Source organism: Siniperca chuatsi, linkage group LG3 (assembly GCF_020085105.1).
Source record: "Siniperca chuatsi isolate FFG_IHB_CAS linkage group LG3, ASM2008510v1, whole genome shotgun sequence".
Classification (NCBI taxonomy): domain Eukaryota; kingdom Metazoa; phylum Chordata; class Actinopteri; order Centrarchiformes; family Sinipercidae; genus Siniperca; species Siniperca chuatsi.
In genome coordinates this window covers 9,072,460-9,092,560 of record NC_058044.1, presented here as the reverse complement: position 1 = coordinate 9,092,560, position 20,101 = coordinate 9,072,460, and the positions used below count along the sequence as shown (strand labels likewise).

General features: G+C 38.7%; 1 protein-coding gene across 1 annotated transcript in view; it reads left to right on the top strand.

Annotated features, from left to right (window-relative positions):
- Positions 1–20,101, top strand: part of dchs2 (dachsous cadherin-related 2) — a 37,905-nt gene that overhangs the window by 5,532 nt on the left and 12,272 nt on the right. The window contains exons 2-11 of the mRNA XM_044189858.1: positions 3,143–3,334; positions 3,534–3,765; positions 5,482–5,718; positions 8,649–9,677; positions 9,767–9,954; positions 10,643–10,742; positions 10,863–11,032; positions 12,160–13,003; positions 13,668–13,907; positions 18,428–18,562. Of these exons, the coding sequence (XP_044045793.1) occupies positions 3,143–3,334; positions 3,534–3,765; positions 5,482–5,718; positions 8,649–9,677; positions 9,767–9,954; positions 10,643–10,742; positions 10,863–11,032; positions 12,160–13,003; positions 13,668–13,907; positions 18,428–18,562 (3,367 nt within the window). The remainder of the gene's footprint in view (positions 1–3,142; positions 3,335–3,533; positions 3,766–5,481; positions 5,719–8,648; positions 9,678–9,766; positions 9,955–10,642; positions 10,743–10,862; positions 11,033–12,159; positions 13,004–13,667; positions 13,908–18,427; positions 18,563–20,101) is intronic.

Genomic DNA, 20,101 nt, shown 5'->3' with positions numbered 1-20,101 from the left:
CCAACAGTCCAAAACACAAAGATAATAAATTTACAATCATATAAAAAAACAGGAAAAACAGTATATTTTCACATTTGATGAGCTGGATCTAGCGAATGTTTATTTCCGCATGAGAAATGACTTAAAACAATTAGCAAAGAAACATTTTCTGTCAATCGATTAATCATTTCAGCACTAAATGTAATAACTGTATATGTGGGATTTTCTAATGTATTTCAACATTACAAAAGTTGTTTGTGGTTCAGTAGCCATTCACACTCAGTAAATACTCACTGCTTGTACTTTAACTGTGTAGCCAACAGATGACAAACCATCTTTCAGTGCATATTATTTTTACAAACTTTTTTGTGATCAAAATTCATTTTAATTACCAAAATGAAAGAGATAACTTACAGAAGGGCAACAGACAAACACAAAGAGCTCAGTAAAAAGCAGGTGACTTCCATGAAGAGTACAGTCAAACAAAAATTATGCAGATGACGAAGTACGTTGCTGTCCTTGACAACAGTCTCTGTGAAGGTAGGCTAAATAACAGAATCACCTCTCTATATAATGCAATGCAGTTCAACAGCATCACAAACTACATCCTCCATAATGACCATGAAGTTAAATCGACACCTCTCAAACAGTTTCAACAAGACCTAAATATTATAACCTTAATGAAGGTAGGAATTATTGCAGGACTGTTGTATTAGACTGCATTAGTTTTAGCTAGGTGTACCTAGTAAAGTGGCAACTGAGTGTAGAACTTATGATGTCCCTCGATATAGAATCCCAGGCCTCAGCTACAGAGGACTGAGTATTATTTAAGTCTGTGGTACATTATAGATTTACTCTGTTGTGTAAATTGTTTTATCCATAATGATCGATAGATATCAGGAAAAATCCAGGATTTTAAAAGTTTTCTTGTCAGCTATAAAAGCAGAAAATAACCTTCTCCACTGTATCAACTTCAGACTAATATGAAAATCATCACTAAGAAGACGCAGACAAAGATTATTATTATAGACAAGTTTCATAAGGTCAGCTAACACTCTGCTAACATGAATGCTAATGACGCATGGACACTCACAAATATGTACTTGTTGTAAATGTAGAAGTGTGGTAACCACATATGGACGTTCCAGGATGTAAAGTTACTTCAAAAGCTTGTAGGGTGTGTTACACTATTCAGACCTTGAGCCATGTCTCTAAAAGTTCATAAAGTCTAGATATCATCTTTATGGCTGGAAAGTGAGCGCTCTATCTGTAAAATGCGTCTCGTCGTCAGACATGAAAGGAGCTCTGTCAGATCTGAGGCGTGTCTTTACTCGGCAGTTTGGCTGTCTTGTTTGCCCCTGCAGTGATACTCTTCACCCTTTGATTGTGGGTATTTTTTATGCTTTTATTGTGTTGACCTTCTCTGGCAGAACAAGACAAGTATTATGATTCACGGTCACTACAGAGACTAAACCATTGATTTTTGCAAGATGGCGCCGACAGTGTAGCACTACTGTTAACAACAGGTACCGTATGTAGCCACAAGGGCTGAACAACACATTTTTCATTAACATTGTACATGGAAAAACTGCAAACTGTATATTAGAAAAACCAAAATATCAAGTACATAAGTACAAATTTCTATTAATACAAGACTTATATAAGTCCATTCGCCGAAAAAGGCTGTAAGTGGACCTTGAGTTAAGACTGTTATCACAGAAGACTTACATCGACTTGGACATCCCAGCTGGATGAAGTCAATAGAGCATTATACTATAAGTCACTGCAGTGCTGTTAACAGTTTTTGAGGCTTTAAGGCATTTTTACAATAACAAACAAAGTAACACATTGGTCAAGTGTGTTAAGTGTTTTAGTCTTAGTCAAAGACAGTTAGACAGACATTATTAATCTATCTGCTATTTAAATAGAAACCCTAACAAAATCAAATAAAAAAAATTATATATATATATATATAATCTGTTTCCTTGCTTTAATTTTACTTCACTTACTTGTGCTCCCTGTAAGGAATAGTGCAAAAGCACAAAAATGTGGTGGTCTCTTTATTCATTAGTGAAACATAACAGGTGAACGAGTGGGTGATAAGACAAGGTTGATACGACAGAACGTACATACAAAGACTACAGAAAACAATGTTAGGTCTAAGTATTCTGTAGGTTAAAACTGAGTGGCAAGAGATGTATTGATGTGAGTTGGAGAAGTAGGACGGCAGAATATACTCTGTCGTAAGTATATAGGTGGGTGTGAGTGTGTATGTCTATGTAGGCGATGTAGATGTGGTAGCAGAACGAAATATAGAAATAAATGAGAAAAGACAGGAAAAAAAGAGACAAAGGAAGAAAAAAAAGGAAAACATTGTAATGATAAAAAAGAATTTGATCAAAGTGGTTGAGTGTATTACGTTATCAGCAGGGAAAAGAAATGCAAGTGTATTTGAGTGTACACATAAATAATAATGGGGTGGACTCCTGTGGCTTTGTCAGAAATAAACACTAAAAAAAGTATTATTTGAAGACAAAACTCTATATGAAATAATATCCATGTTGAACCGGCAAAGACCGCCACTTAATGGGGGTTTACAGGTTTATATACCGAGGTGATGCTTACAGTAAATAACAGCCTGCTGGTCAAAGCGAGTGCACATGCAAACAAAGGATTACTGCCAAATAAGGCTTTACAAGTTTAAGACAAGTAACAGCCACCTTCAACAAGAACAAATCATACTGCGCACATTTTTTAAATTTAAGATTTGAATGTTTTTAAAGATCCCTCCTTATCATTCATGACACCAGCATAATTTTGTTGACTGGTTAATCAGCCTGCTCAACAACTACATGTAAAATCAAAATGAGTAATTCTCTGCAGGTTTTTCATTTGGGTTTATTCATTTCTTTTTCTGGCAGCAGCAGGGGTGTCTGAAGGTGGACTTTTTCTGCAGCCGTTTTTATTAAGTCAGTACATACAGTAAGAGGATTGAGTTTGAGTGTCTCTGAATTCTATGAGATGAACTACCAAATTCCAGATTCCCTCTTCTTGATACTTTATTACACTGAACACACCTTATGTATTATGTCATTATTGTGCCTCAGGTGTTAATGACAGTGTTTTAGTTGCTTGCATGAAACTGTATTTTCCTTCTTTTTAGGTTGTTGCCACAGATGCAGACAGCCCTGAGTTTGGCACACTGCTCTACTCTCTGTCTGACGGCTTTGAAAAGCAGGACAAACACCCACTCTTCAAAATCCACCCCCAGACTGGAGAGCTGTGCGTCTCTCAGGACATCGATCGAGACTCGGGACAGACGGTCCATGACATTCTGATCAAAGCTGAAGATCCAGTGAGTGGACTTCATTAGTTTTGACATTCTGTGTACCTGTCTGACCTTCATTTTTGAACCATCATAATTACTCCCTGCACTGTGATCACAACAAGATTTCAAGGTTGTATTTGACTCACAGACTGCAGCTGTTATGTTTTTTCTGTTCATTCCATCCTTCATACAAAATTCTCTTCTTTTCTCACTTTTCAAATGTTAGGGAGGCCTGAGTGCTCAAACCTACGTGCACATTGATGTAGAAGACCTGAATGATAACGCTCCAGTGTTTAACCCTGACGAGTACACCATGAGCATCAGCAGCCACGCACAGCCCGGCACAGAAATCCTCAATGTTATTGCTACTGACCGAGATTCTGGCAGGTTTGGACAGGTCACCTATGAGGTCCTTCCTGGTGACATGTCCAGTTTGTTTGCACTGGATAAACAAACAGGTAGGCAGACTTAAGAAAACACAGAATTTTTAGTGCCTTTATTGTTTTGTTTCCAAGTGAGTAAAAAGAAAATGTGCTAAACAAAAGAGCATACGCCACACAGCACTTCAAGATTATCAAGATATAATAAAGAAATGTATGCACTGCAAGCAATTCATAAATCTGTAGTGCATTCAAATTAGTGTAATGGATGGTAAAGTAATTTGTAGGCCAAGAGCTCTTGAGCTTAATTTATTTATCTGTCTTAAGTACAGTGGCCCTTAGGGGCAAAACACAACAATATTGGACGAAACACTAACAAAACTGAAGGGAAAAGAAATCACAAAACGCTAAAAGGTAGGGACAAAAATTCTTGTTTGAGATTGACTGACTGGCACCGACTGGGCCAATTATTTTGTTTGTTTTTACTGATTTGTTAATATGTTTTCTAAAACATCATTGTGTTTTGTGAAATGTCATTGTCTTTTGCCCCTCAGGGCTACTGTTTGTACTTCAGTTTTTCATAATCAAAATACTGCACACCATATTAACAGAAAGTAACACAACAATTACACAACATTGTGGTGGTTAGGTGGATAGTTAACAGTTCAATTGAGTTTTTAAACTGGATTTGCATGACTTCTCAAGCTTCAGTGACTTGTCACACTCACTAGTCTTTAAGTAACTTGTGTGACCGGCAGGCCTAGTATTCAGGGATAAGCAACTACTTACTTTGTGTAAGTCCCCATGATATGATTGCCAGTGGCACTGCTCAGCAGGGGTGGTGCAGAAAGCCCAAAGCTTTATATCCCCATGTGGCTGAGTGTAACATAAGATTTGCACTCTGCCACAATGTAATACTTTATGAAATTTTAAATAAGTAGAATAATTTCTTCTCCCATTTTTAAATGGGAGTATTTGAAGTAGTTTGTTCGTATGAGCAGTAGTGTTGATTCTCTGAGATCATAGGTGGGGCTTCCAGAATAATAGTTGCTGCTATGGATGGGATTGCAAGGTAAATTTAGGTGACAAAAATTAGTAATGTTCATGACCCATCTGTCATCAGTAGTTGTCTGTCTATTAATGCAGTAAACAAAATGCAGATTAATGTAGACATGGTTATTACCAATGCAGCATGTTTGCAAATGTGTCTGTAAACAAAGTCCATTTTAAAGAATTTAGAAAATAGCATCATTGGTCATAGTTTTAAATTTACTTCAATGTTGTTTTGAAAATTCAAATACCTGTATGTGCATCTTAATGCTCTTTTTGTGCAGTGCTTCTTTGCCATACAAAAGTGAAAAAATGTTCTGCATAATTTTCTAGAGCCCAGAGGTGACGCATTCAAATTGCTTGGTTTGTCTGGCCAACAGTCGAAAACCAAATAAATAATAGTTTTACATTGATATGAAACAGAGAAAATCGGCAAATTCTCACTTTTGAGAAACTGGAAGCAGAGAGAAAAAAAAGTCATTTTTGCTTGAAAAATGATTGACGCTATCAATCGATCAAAATAGTTGCTTATTAATTTTATTTGGCGATCAACTAGTCTTGGCTCTAATCTCAATGAGATTTTTACCTGGTTAAATAAAGGAAAAGAAAAAAAATATGACAGACCTTCAATAAGTAGGCGTTATTGAAATGAAGCCAAAGAAGCAAACTTTGGAATGATGGTACGACGTGACTGTTTAAGCTTACTGAATAAACTTAAACTTTAACTTATTTCTGTCCCTGTAGGAATGCTCTTCCTGACCTCCACTCTGACCCACCTCGGTGCAGCCAGTGTGAAGCTCTCAATAACAGCACAGGATGGGGAAGGCTTGACCTCAGTCAGGCCTGCAGAGGTCACCATCAATGTTTTACAGAGCGGCCAGGCTCCACCTGTGTTCCAGAGGTCACACTACACCTTTACAGTGCCTGAGGACGCACCGCCAGGGACTTCTGTGGGGACAGTAGAGGCCATAAACCCAGCAGGTGAGTGTATATCTGGCCACATCCTTGTTAGTGAGTCTGAGAGCCGCTGGATGAGAGGTGGGGGTTGACGAGAAGGTTCATATTACCCCAGATGGGTGTAAGAGTCATCAGATTACTTAACGGTTTTTAAAATCAGTGAAAAGGATAAACTCTCTCTGCATCTTCTACAGGTAGTGACAACCAATATTTACTTTATTAAACCTTTGGGGGATGTAAATAGGAAGTATAATGTTGCCATGGAGTCAGCAAGTTAACTGCATGCTACAACTTTTTTTAGCCTAAATTTGATTACATTTTGGCAAATTGGCCATTAAAAGTATGCCAAATTAGTCATTAACCTTTCCTGTTTGCAATGTACCCATGGGCGTACAGACGACTATCACTGGATTACTTTGATACTGAAGAAAACTTAAAAATGTGACGATTACCAGGCAAGTTCTGGAGTTATCAGTAGTGTCTTTTTTCTATGATTTCTAAGTGGATTCATGCATATACGTGGTGGAATTTAAAAATATATGCATATCACATCTGTATGTTCAGATTTGAGTGAGTTATGACTCAAGAGAAGGAGTATGAATTTTGATGCAAATTACAGCAATAAGGCACTAAAGGTTTTAAAGTACCTTAATTGCCTCCATGAGCTTCCCATTGTTTTTAGAACACCAGCATGCACCCGTCCCTTTCACCTCAGTATCTTTGCCTCACAATTTCTATTCACCCTTTAGAACAATATAATTCCATTTTGCACAAGCTTAAAAAGAATATTGGTGCATGAATATCTCTACTTATAGTTAAGAAGTGAAGGTAATCACCGCCTCAGTTCCACAACGTGAGCTGTACATTTTTTAAACTGAAAAAGAGCACCTTTATTGGATCTATACTCTATCAGCTCATATCCAGCTGAGTTTTGGCACCACAATTGTGAGAGAAAGATTCTTCTCGTATTCTTGATTAAAATGAAATTGGCTTGTTGTTTTATAAGGGGGGAAAACAGCAAACCAGTTCCACATGTGGTAAATGTCCTCAAACGGCATGGTGACCCAGTTGTAATTACTGTCACCTCTCCCTATGTCTGTGTACGCCGGTTTCCTCTCACAGTCCAAAGAAATGCAGGTCAGGTGATTTGGAAACTTTAAATGTTGTGCTGGAATTGGCTGCAGATAAGCAGGTGTAGAAAATGAACACTCTTGAATTACATGTTAAAAAACATGATTAACACATTCAGTGCAAGTCAAAAATATCAAAATAAAGTTAACTAATTGATTTAAAAGGCAATTTTCCCCAACACTGAACACTGCAGAAATGCAGTATTTAAGCAGGATTTGTCCTGACAGATGATTGTGACAAAGATAATTGAGCGATCATTGTTATTGTTCAAATCTCCTTCCAGACATGAGGCAGTAAAGCAGCAGTAAAGAGTAAGGCTGTAGTTTAATCTTTAATCCTCCTTAGTGTTACAACCCCCAGAAAGGCTCTTTACAAAAGAGGTCCAACATAACCAAAAGAGTCAAGTAGCTGCAGAAAAAACATTACATTTATTAATAGACAATGACCATAAATCAAGTCCAACAACCAATAATAGAAGACTGATGGGCCAGCCAAAATAAACAAAAAAGAAGGGAAGCCACCCAGATCAACCCACGATGTGCTGCAGGATCTGGGTTCTTCCCTCTAATAACCAGCAGGGGGTGAGTGTGTAACACTTGTACCGATGACAGATAATAAAGGGTCAAAGACAATTGTACACTATATTGTAGCATTACTCTGAGAGGTCAAAGATAGTCCTGTCATAAATATACACCTGGACTTGTGTAGGATTTCTTGTTATTATAAATATGTATGTTATAATAGTATTTGTTTTGTGAGAGTTTATTCAATGTAGTTGCAGGTAAAAGTGAGTGATGTTTTTCATATTGTAAATATAAATAGGATTCTGAGTGACGGAGATACAGCAGCTTGTATTCTCTCCCACTCCCCAGTTTTCCAGGATTATCCCTTCATAGTCTACTAGTTACGTTGCCACTAAGTCCCTTCAACAGCTAAACCATTCTACTAAACTAGACAGTCATTTAAGGTTGTCTAATCAATTAACAGATTAACGCTTCAATTTGAAGCAGAAACAACAGAACTGGGTCTGTTTGACAGGGGTCAGGCACCGTTAAGGTCTCTGCTTGTTTCAGGGGTTTGTAATTACTGTTGAAGTGTAACAAACACTTGGAGGGGATTACTGAGATCTTCTGACCTGCGCTGTAATTACCTAATGTTGCTTATTCTGTGTGTGTACTCATGTGGCAAGTAAAATAGTATATTTGTATTACATATAGTATGTGTCTCCACCATGTGCATAAAAAATATATATCGAGTATTGGGTCTGACATCACTTACCTAGAAAGCCAAAACATTTGTGCTTGTTACTCTTTTGCATTACAAATGATTAATATACAGCACGTATAAAGTGTAACTCTACTTTATTTAGCCTTAATACTGCACACTAATTCTAAGCAGGTTCTCTTATAATGTATTTTCCTGTTAGCATAAAACAGTGATATGTTTATTTTTTGTATACTGACTGCAGAAACAGCGTACTATAAAGATTCATATGTAGTAGATACTGTATAACTTATGTTGTATGAAACTGAGACACAGAAACTGTCTCTGGAATGACATGTTGATGTTGAATTGTAATTTCCTTTTATTGCTGTGAGCACCACAAACAAAAATTCCATTCACCTCCATTATTTTGGGGAGGAGGCAGAAATCTCAGAGACAAATATTTCAAAGCCTGGACAAATCAAACTAAAACTATCCACATGGCTAAATGCAACCACTAAAGGTAAGTAAGGGAAAAAAACTTTGTTTTGTTTTGTAGGAGATCCAACCATTTAATGTTTTGTTGTTCCTCTATCAATAAAAACTCTTTGTCTTCACAGACCCTGTGGAATCAGTATCCTACCGAATCTCCTCTGGAGACCCTCAGGGTTTGTTCTCCATTCATCCAAAGTCCGGCCTGATCAGCAACATCAAACCTCTGGACCACGAGTCGCAGCCTTATGCCCTGCTGGTTCTTCAGTCCTACACTGACACCTCTCCAGTTTACAGCACCACCCAGGTCAACATCACTATTGCTGACATTAATGACAACACTCCTGTTTTCCCCAAACTCAGTGACACCATCACAGTGTCTCAAAACACAGTACCAGGGACAGTGTTGTTCATCGCTCATGCACACGACTATGACAGTGGTGCCAATGGGAGGGTGCAGTATTACCTGAAAAGTACTAGAAATGGTACGTTTGTTGTTGACCACAACCGTGGGACAGTTACATTAAATCAGAGATTACAGGCGGATCATCAGCAGAGGTACAGCCTGGAAATCGTGGCTAAAGATGAAGGCGAACCTTCACTGAGCTCTACACTGACCCTCACAGTCAATGTGGACCGCACCGCTGCTGAAGACAGCCTGGCCTTCGAGACATTAGTCTACCAGGTGGAGATAGGTGAGGGCTACAGGAAAGATTCAAGGGTCATCCAGGTGAGGGCACACCGGAGCCGGGGAGCTCACCTGACGAACTCAGGCCTCACCTACTCCTTGGAGGCAGAAGCCGGATATCCTCCTGCTCCGTTTAGGATTCACCCAAAGACCGGATGGTTGTATCTCACCCACAGTCTCGACTATGAGGCAGAATCCATGTTTCGTTTTCGAGTGTTGGCCACAGCCAGAGAGGCCTCGCTGGCAAACATCACAGCTAAAGCCACGGTGACAGTGCTGGTGCTGGACATCAATGACAATGCCCCGGTGTTCAGCAGTGAGGTCTACTACTTCACTGTGTCAGAGGGGTCGTCGCCTCAAGGCCTGGTGGGAACAGTCAAGGCCATGGATAAGGATTCTGGGAAAAATGCCCAGCTGTCCTACATCCTGCTCTCAGATGGGAAGTTCTTTCGCATCAACGCTAAAACAGGTAAAAAGAAAAATCACCATCTTGAGGTCATATTTCGCTTCACTGTGCAGCCGTGCGTCCTCAACTGTCTCTTCTCTGTACCCTTCCAGGTGAAATTATCAACTGGGTGGCGCTGGACCGGGAGCAGCACAGCCAACACAGTCTGAAGGTGATGGTGACAGACCAGGGCCACCCTCGTCTCAATGCCACCGCCACCGTTCACATCCTGGTCACTGACATCAATGACAACACTCCACAGTTTACACACCTGCCTGCCAGCAAGGAGCTTAGCGTTCAGGTAAACGTGTTGGGATTTTATCTGTGTATTGTACTACAAGAGTATGTGTGATCCTGGAATCCTTCAGAGGCAGTTTTTTATGGACGTAAGAAAGATTTTCTTATAGATTACAGCACTATAAAAAGAAGGGAGAAAAAAACACTAATACAACAAAAAGGATACCATTACTCTTTTTCTAATATTTGATTGTTTATTTTCTTTTTCTCACACAAACTCAGTTCGACTATCATGTGGAAAGTGTAGTAAAACAGTTTCACCACGAGGGTCCACTCAGTGGCGGTTCTGAAAGCTGTGACAGATATGGTGTGACTGTTGCGTCATCTGCTGTTTCCAAGCTGCTTCCCGGAACAGCACATTTCGGTCACCACATATTCTGTCAAATAGGAATGTGTTGAATGACTCGATTCTACATTACGCAGATGGTTTGTGCTGCACCTTAATGACTCATCTGGTGCATTAACAGTAATATTTTCATCAGATGAGATTGTTTCTGTGGGTGTCTGACTTTCTACTCCATGGATCTGTAGCAATAGTGATATAAAAGAACTAAAAAATACATCAGCATTGGTTCACATAAAGGAAAAGACTAATCACAGATATACAGTATATCTTTAAAGTGTGCAGTGTGGTTGATATGTTGCTCTATCCAATGTAATTCACACTGTACATGTTCCTCTCTATACTGCAGATATGGGCTGGTCTACCAGCAGGATCCTTTGTGACAAACATGTTTGCCAAAGATTTAGATGCAGGAGAAAATGGAACAGTCACCTTCTCATTGGTCACAGGTGAGTTATGAACATTATGTTTTTTGGATTTGTGGAGCTATACAGTATGCACTTTAGATGTTACCATATGTGGCACTTATTGATGAGCTCCTGAGTATCACCATCTTGTATTTCTCTCAGTTGATTTAGAGGACGAGAGTCTTGGACACTTTGAGATTGACAGTAAAAGTGGAGACGTCCGAACAACGGAGCTTTTCACTCAGAACGCTGAACTGTACTACACTCTGAAAATAAGTGCCAAGGACAGCGGCGCCACGCCTCTGGAGGAGACTGCAGTCATTCATGTTCAGGTACAGTCATTCTTCCACTTGATACTATGACTAATAAATTATTTTTTACTGTATTGATTTTGACTCAGTTTCAGAGATGAGTCATGAACTGGTGAATGAATGATATTTTAATTATGATATTTACCTTTTTCATAAGTTACTGAAGTAACTTGGGGACCACACAGATGCCTTTTTTACAAAGTCTGCCATTCTCTGTGTTTTCCAGATCAACAAACAATGGTTTGTTCAATTTATACAATTTTATTTCAAAACACTCTGCCTTCTGTCTGTAATGATTATTACAGCATAATCAGCACAGTTCACAAATACCACAAAAGAAACAGCCATCAGCTTCTGCCTGCATTTTCAAGAGTTTAGACCCAGTTTAGAATTTCTAAGAACTAGAACTAGATCTGGAATTCAGTCCCACTATTTTCAGGCTTCTCTCTTTAAAAACATGTTAAGAAATTCTTCATTGCTCACTGCTTGTATCCTTTCATTGTGACTTTAAATCGATAACAGTACTATAGTTGTGGATTTGCAGAGAATTTTTGCACAGGTACTTTTCCCCTGAGATTTAGTTGACTCTTTAAGGGAAAGAAGAAAGGTGGTCCACTAACACACTAAATGTTGCAGGCTCTTAAGTTTATGTGTACAAACTGTACAAAAATGACAACTCCACCTATAATTAGGAGATAACATTAAACAAAAAAAACTCCCATTGTCTCAATATGATCCACTATATGAATAAAAACAAAAAAGTAATTGTCTGCTCTAGCCTATGCATGATTTAATTATATATATATATATATATATATATATATATATATATATATAATTATTACAAAAGACAAATAAACAAGCACAATGTTGTGATTTTGCATAAGAAATAAACACATTTGTAAGTAGCCTAAGTTTGGCACCAGGGGGAGACATTTATAATTTTTTTAACAAAGGGTTTTATATCAAAGTCTTCATTTAGACCACGTGGTGACACAGTATTCGGTGTGTATATCCAGAAAGTTTCACATTGGAGAAGTTTCTCTAAATCACCACCCCCTGTTATAATTTTGCTATGACTGTTAAAATTTGGATATTGTTCAAATAAACCAACAAACAATATCACACTGTATGTATTTCACCTGCAGGTTTATGGGTTAGAGGCTAGGTATGGCCGATCTGACCACCAAATTGTGAGGCGTTTTACAGTGAAAGAGGACACGGAGCCGGCGACTGTTATCGGCTCTGCCAGAGTTTCAGATAAAGGGAGATTCCACTATTCCATCTCTGAGGGCGACGGGAGCATTCACTTCAGCATCGACAGCTCCTCTGGTGACATATACATCAACCAGCAGCTGGACTACGAGTCTGCTATGCAGTACTTCCTCATGGTTCAAGCTGAAGATGTAGGACCTGCTCCTGGAGTGAACGTGTCTGTGCTGGTCAGTGTGATAGTGGAGGATGTAAACGACCACACACCCTGGTTTCCTGATAAACTGGTAACATTCGGTCTGTGGGAGGATGCTGCAGTCGGATCACTGGCGTTTGCTTTTCATGCCCGGGATGCTGATGGGACCTTTCCGAACAGTGCCCTCCGCTACTCCCTGACCTTTGACCCTGAACTCAGCAGGTCTTCATCACGCTTCCCCTTTCAGATCAACGCTCACACAGGGATTCTGACGGTAGCAGGACCTTTAGACCGGGAGACCACCCACAGCTTTGCCTTCACTGTAACAGCCACCGACCAGGCAAAGAGGAAGGACGAGCGTAAACAGACGTCAGTGACGGCTCAGGTCTTCCTGCTGGATGTGAACGATAACCGGCCGGTGTTTATATCAGCGGACACAGCTCAGGTGATGGAGGATGCAGAAGTGGGGAGTCTGCTGCATCATTTTGTGGCCATAGATGGAGATCGAGGGGAAAATGGGGTTGTCTCCTACGTCATCATGGCTGGAAACAGGAAAGAATTCTTCACCCTTGAGGAGAAAACAGGTAGGATTTTTACAGGACGTGAATGAATCAATGACTATTTTTAGTAAAGTTAGATTGATACATAGGCCGGGCTGATATATCAGCAGATGTTAGCTTACTGCTGTTCTGTATCTGTCTTGGTGTAAATGTCGGCCGATAAGAAAGAAGAAATTGCAGTACAGAAAATTTAGAAGCAGTGTTTCCATTACATAGTTTGCCCACCAGAGCACTGACAACTCCATTTTTTAATTGTAAAATGTCCCAGTCAGTACTTATTGTGGATACAATTCTTTAAAAAAAAAAAAAAAGGATCCTTATGAATAATGTTTGTCTATGTAAAAAATAATATTGGCTGATATATCGTCATTGGAAGTTTTAAAAATTGTTAGATAATTTTCCTGCTATACAAAAATGTCAGATTGGTCAAAGGATTTAAGCATCTGAAAACTTGATTTCAAATCATACCTTTTTCTCTTTTATCATTAGGAAGTTATTATTTGTGGCTAAATAAGCAACAATCAAGGTTAAAAGTTACTTAAAAAAACATCCTGACAAAATGGCATGATGTTTTGTTTTATTGCATATGACTTCAGAAAGTTTCATGCCACTTCTCCTCGCAAGATTAAAAAGCCATTCCCTCTCTCGTCCATCATATTCAAAGTCCATCTTCTTCCATCTTCTATAGGCCTCTTGTTTCTCTCGGCCCCTCTGGACTATGAGACACAACGTTTCCACCGTCTGACCGTCCGTGCAGTGGACCATGGCCTGCCCTCGCTCTCCTCCACCCAGACTCTGACAGTGGAGGTGGGGGATGTGAACGACCAGCCACCTATCTTCAGTCAGAGCATCTACAACGCCAGTGTGGCAGAGAACAGAGACCCTGGAGAACCAGTGATCAGGGTCTCTGCCACTGATGAGGATTCAGGTAATAATTATCAGTTTTTTATATCATGTCTTTGGTTTGATTATGTGTTAGTAAGTTGGTGTTACCATATTAACGTTAAAATGGAGAAAAGGCATTCAGTTAATCACACATTTAATCTAGGGCTGCGACTAGCGATTGTTTGTGTTATCGATTAATCTGCAGATTATTTTCTCCATTAAGTGAATAATAGTTTGGTCCATAAAATGTTTAAAAAAAAATAAAAAATTTAAATGCCTATCACAATTTTAAAAGACCCAAGATGATGGTCCAGATGTGTTTTGTCCAAAAAAAATCTTGACTCAAGGTTCACTTGCTAGCTTTTTGCAGAGCTTTCAATCGCATGTCATGGTCAGCATCAGCGTCATGAAGTTGGCTCAGTTGTAATTACACGACCTAAGTATGGTTGAGGCTATAGCCAATGAAGTCGTCAGCACTTGCAAATAAGTATGTAACAGGCTTTCCTCAGCCTTTCAAACACTGAGGAAAGCCTAGGGCTGAAATGTGTCTGTTTCCTTCTGCTGCTGAGCAACATTAAAGAGTGCTGACAACTTCATTGGCTATTTTGTGATATTTTTTTGGTCTGCACCCATCAGACTCTAAAGACATTGGAGTTGAGCAAGCTGGTTCTTTTGTTTTGGTTGAGTATATAACTGGACAGAAGTTTCATATTTAGGTTAGGCAATGACGACTGAACCAACTCCATGACAACTGTGCAAACTACATTTGCTGATGAAGACCATGAGATACGATTAAAAGCTGCGGGGGGGAAAAGTAGTAATTGGACCTTGAGTTAAGCTTATTTTCTTAAAACACAAGTTACAGATTGTTTTCTCCTTGTTTTTTTTCTGCATTGCTGTGCAAGCAGTCTAAGAAAAGTAAGGTTGTTTTTTTTTATCCACATCTCCAGTTTTTCTAATATAATGATTTTCCAAATATATATTTACTATATATGTTTGGCTAGACACAAATTCTGATTGAGCATGCTTGTTTTTTAAAGTTGGGGAAAATAAAGAATGAAGTGAATGAACTGGGAACCAGGATGACCCAGCAACACCTCAGCTCCTATTGATGGCAGTTGAATTATCAATTATCAATTCCTGGATTTTAATGCTATGATCCAAAGCATCTGCTCTGTACTTACTTTACTTACTTTGCAGATATGGCACCTATTGCAGATAAGGCACCTCTGTCCATCCTGGAAGACAAATCTCTCTGCTGATTTCTCCCGTTTGGTGGAGTTTTTCCTTATTTTCCTTTATCTGAACTGAGGGTCTAAGGACAGAGGATGTTGCATGTTGTACAGGTTGTATAGCCCTCTAAAATAAATGTGTGGTTTTGGGCTATAGCTATAGTTCAAATTTACTTGAGACTGGAAAAAATCACTGAAAAATTATGAGAAAATTAACTGAGGAGTCTGTTCTTTTCTAAAATCCCAGTTGTTCTGTTTGGAAACCGTTAGATGAGCCACAGTTTTCATCTAGTAGCATTCAAATTTAGCCTGAAATAGTCCCTCTGTGGAAGTGGAGATAGCAGTATGCCTCCAAAGTGCCTAGATGGCAGCACTAGCATGTGTCCCTGAGGCTTAACTACCTCAACAAAATGCATAAAACCAGTATTAAATGGCAAAAAGAAGAAATTCCCCTACAACATTTTTCTGTTTAAGCAGTAGTATAAGACTTGCTTTTTATTATTTTTAAAGCATAGTACCACATGACAAAATACATTTGAGCAGCAGCTCACCCTGCCATGTTTTGGTTAAACTTCAGCACTGCAGTAAATCAAGGTCATCGTCTGTTTTGTTTCACTCCATTTGCAGTTTAATTGAAACCAACCCCTGCCGCTTTTCCTCACGTGTTGTTCCATTTGGGTCTTTTTCATGTGTTATGTTCACTGTACATCCCAGCAAATCTCATTCATCTGACCCCTAATCATATTCACAAATCTACACATCAGTCCTGTTTATTTTAACTTGTTGCGCATGGGGCCTCCTAAATCCCATTTCGTCTCGTCATGTTGACAGTACGAGTCCTTTTAAATACTGGAGGTGGAGGGCATGAGGCAGGCGGATCTGTACAGGAGGGGTTTAGATGTGAACTAACATTCTTGGGGGTGAGAATTGTCCAAGAACAGCAAGCACACAGCTCCTCTGGGAGATCTGAAAGGTCCTCTCTCATGATGATTTCCATAATCCAAGCCATCTGTGCCAATAGGCACTGTGTTTTCATCTGTCTCCTCAAATCGCTTCGTCTGGCAGCTCAGCCAGCTCTCCCACCAATCTTATTTGATTATTATTTGTGCTGCTTTTCCCCCCAACACTCACCAAAGATGACCATTGTTTTGTGCCTATGTTGGTCTCTGTATCCAGTTTCCATGTGTTGGAGTCAGTCAGAGGAGATGTGCAATATCAATGAGTGTGACAGCTAACCTTTGTGTTACTCTGCATGTCCTCGATTTCACTTTGTTGAGCAAATGTTCATGTGTTTGGAGGGATTTTTAAAAAAAGAATAACTGCTCTGTCTTTCGGGTCACAAGAAAACAGACACAGAGAACGTTTGTGGTAAGATTCCATCACCACATCAGACTTACCAAGTACACATTTGCATTAAGACATGCTAATGCTTGCCTTTTGTTATTTTTCCACTCTTTTTTTTTTCTGAAAATCTCTTAAATCTCACAAAGGTTTTCTAAATGTTATCATCAAAAGTCTAAAGAATTTACTGTTTATGCTATGAAATCAGTTTATTTGATGAATATCCAGCATGATCTTATGTGCTGAGTAAAAGTCACACTGTAAACTAGTTTAGTCGCCCATGCACAGTGACAAATAACAAATAGGACAGACATCAGACAGGTCAAAGCACATAACATATGAAAGACACGCTGCCACATCAAAAGTAACACTAACACACAACACATTTGTGAAGCTCGCATGCCGCTTAGCTCTAAATTAAAAACTCACTAGCTCACTAAATTAAAAAAACAATGGAAATACAATCAATCAATTAATAAATAATAAATAAAAGGCTGCTTAAGGCAACATATATGTATTTAAACCTTAAAATGATGTCAAAAATATGACCAATATTTCAGGAAACAAGCAAATATCACGTCATTCCAAAGTTTCACAGTTGTGGGCACAAAAGACCTTCTAAATCACTCTGTGGAGCATGTTGGCATTCATAAACAGTCTTTCAACACAGTTTTTAGACTGCTAAAAACACCAAACAGGTGAGACCTTAAGTTTTGACCCCTTAATAATATGTTCCTTCTCCATGCATCTTGGAAGTAGGTAAGCTGTGACAGAAATCCCTACTCTGCTTCAGCAGGTTTCATATGGACTATTTCTTCGGTAGGAAGTAGTGCCACTAAAAACTGATCACAGGGATTCTTCAAGTGAACCCTAATTACCGCATGATGCTGACATTTCAATTCTTTTACATTTTTAAACACCATGTAATTGACACCAATGCCATGACCACCATGACAATTTCTGCAGCGATCCTCTGAAACTCAGACGATGTAAAACTTGTGCTTTATTCTTTTGCAGCTTCACCACCACAGTTTGTGTGTAATTTCAAAGCTAGCTTTTTTCTGTTGGTTAATGTGTGGCTGCCGATAGAAGAACCACAAGACCTGTAAGCAGCAGGGCCAGACTAGCGCAACAAAGGGCTCAGATAAAGGTTTTGCTCCCCTGTCAGTTTTTAAAGGTGACACATTACAACACAGGTTCTGTTTCCAATTTGGCATCAGATAAGGCCTGTCTGGAATGGAGGCAGAATCACATGAACTTACCTGATGAGGTGCAAAACTCAACCACTGACTGACATAAATGCTTAGATTAAAAGAAAAAAAAAACAATTGTATCAGTTTTGATGGAGAACATGAACAATATCGGAAAGTATTATCTTGTTTTAGACATGAAAAAGCTGATGGAAATATTTTTTTTCATGTGTATGCATTTAGTCTAAGTAGTAAGTATTATTCTTAATGAATAATACTTGTATTAATTTTCAATTACAATAAAATTAAGGAAGATTTTACTACAGAGAACATAAATTAAACACAATTAAATATAATTTACAGAAAAGGTAGAGTTACCTTACTCCTGGCAATTAAAGTAGACAGAAGAAGTTCAGTTAAGGTCTGTTTGTAGGTGATACGTTGAGTTGGCTTTTTAATGAGTAGGTTTTTGTTTTGGCTGTGAAGACAGAATACCCTGAATCCTTTGAAATAGGAAATGTCTGTTATGTAAATCTATTGAATTGTTTCCTCTTTGAATTTGTGGTTCTGTACATTATGAACTGCCATGTGATCATGTGAAGCTGGACTCCAGGTGGTGCAGGACACTGAAATAAATCACTCAGTAAACAAAATAATAATACTGGGACATTAATTTGTCTTTTTTCTGCTTAGTTTCAGTAGTTTTCCTCACATTCTATGAAATGGGGATTTGTTTTGAGGTATGTAACAGTGTTAACAGCTTGTAAAACATACATTAACCTCCTGTGTCCCTCCCCCAGAGGAGAATGCCGTAGTGTGGTACAGTGTGTTGCCCGGCCCTGGCTACGAGCTCTTCAGCATCAACCCTTACACTGGTCTGATCACCACCACCTCCTACATGGACAGAGAGCAGCAGCAACATTTCACTCTCAGAGGTAGGACACATGAACAAACACATGCTGTTGTTCACACATAAACACACTCACTTCAAACCTGTTACACCTGAGAGACACAGAAGTGTGAACAGAAATAGTTCTCTGAAACACACTCTTGTTGTTGTCAAGCGATAACTGCAATTTATGTTTGTCACTTCATTTCAAGGGTTGCGTGTTACTTTAAGAAAATCCTACCCATTCAAAAACATATGGACATTGAGATAACAGGGTTTCCCACAGCGCATTTTGCTGAGATAAAGTGCATCTCTGCTAACATCAGAGGAAATAATTAAACTTTTTATGAATATAATTTTAGCCTTATTAAGCTTCAAAGAAGAAAAGAACAGTAATGATAAACAACACCATCAGGTGCTTATGAGTGAGAAAAAACTCCCCACTGCACTGCAGGTCAGACACCTGGCGAATGTTAGTTTCATAATCACCAGATGGACACAGAGTCTGCATTGAGTTGAAGTTTAAAGTTTGTATTGACCAGCTAGACCTGTATCATCAATGGCTGTGATCAGGATTTCCTGAATGAAAAATGTCTTTTAATGAAATAATTTCCAGTGTGAAACTATAAGCACAACCACAACCAACTTACTTGAAGGCCTGTGATTCTGTTCTTTGTACAATGTTCCTGCTTGGCTACACATTTAAGTCAATACTTGGCTCAGATCTTCCTACTAAAGGGTCATAAAAATATCTAATATATTAAAAAAATCTAAACCCGCTAAAACAAAACATATAAAGTAGTCTTCTACAGTCTATCAAACACAGCCATTTCTCTGTCTCTACTCTCTGTTTCTCATTCTCTACCTTCAGAGTCATAAAGAATTCAAGGTCTGCCTTTTGTATGAAGGTATCGTTATTCAGCAGATTGATTTATGTTAAGGAAACAGTAGAATTTTAAAGGGCTGAGGTACAGTATATCTAACCTTCATTGACTGCACTGCTGCACCCTCGGCCTTTTGAAGTGTTTGCTTTCACTCTCTCATGGGCATACAGTCAGTAATTACATTCAAACTATTCAGCAGTGTTTAGTGATAAACTGCTTTCAGATGTTTTATCATAATATTTGTACAGTCGGCAGCATGATGAACAATTAAATATAATAACAAAATATAATAACAGGAAAGCCTGAATGTCTTGATGTTGTGCCAGAATCACACTGGGCTTGCTGGGAAATACCGAAATATGTGGGGACAATTTTCTCTGGCTACAGATGAATTTGGAAAGAAATAAAATATTAAGTACTTTTCAGCATGTATTAAAAGCTGTCGCAGTATACTTTTATGTTGACATAATTATTATTTTTTCATTCTTAGGTTCTGTACTGCCATTAAAAGTCTAATCTGGCTTCAAGTCTTTGGTCAGCAGAGATAAAACCAATAAGATCGGCTCATTGTGCCCTGACTTTTCCTTTAGCGCCATTATCAGCTCGAAATGTTTACTTGTTGATAACTTTGATTTGGTATGACCAAATACCCACAAAACTAATGACATGTTGCACCACCATGTTTATACATTAGCCCAGAA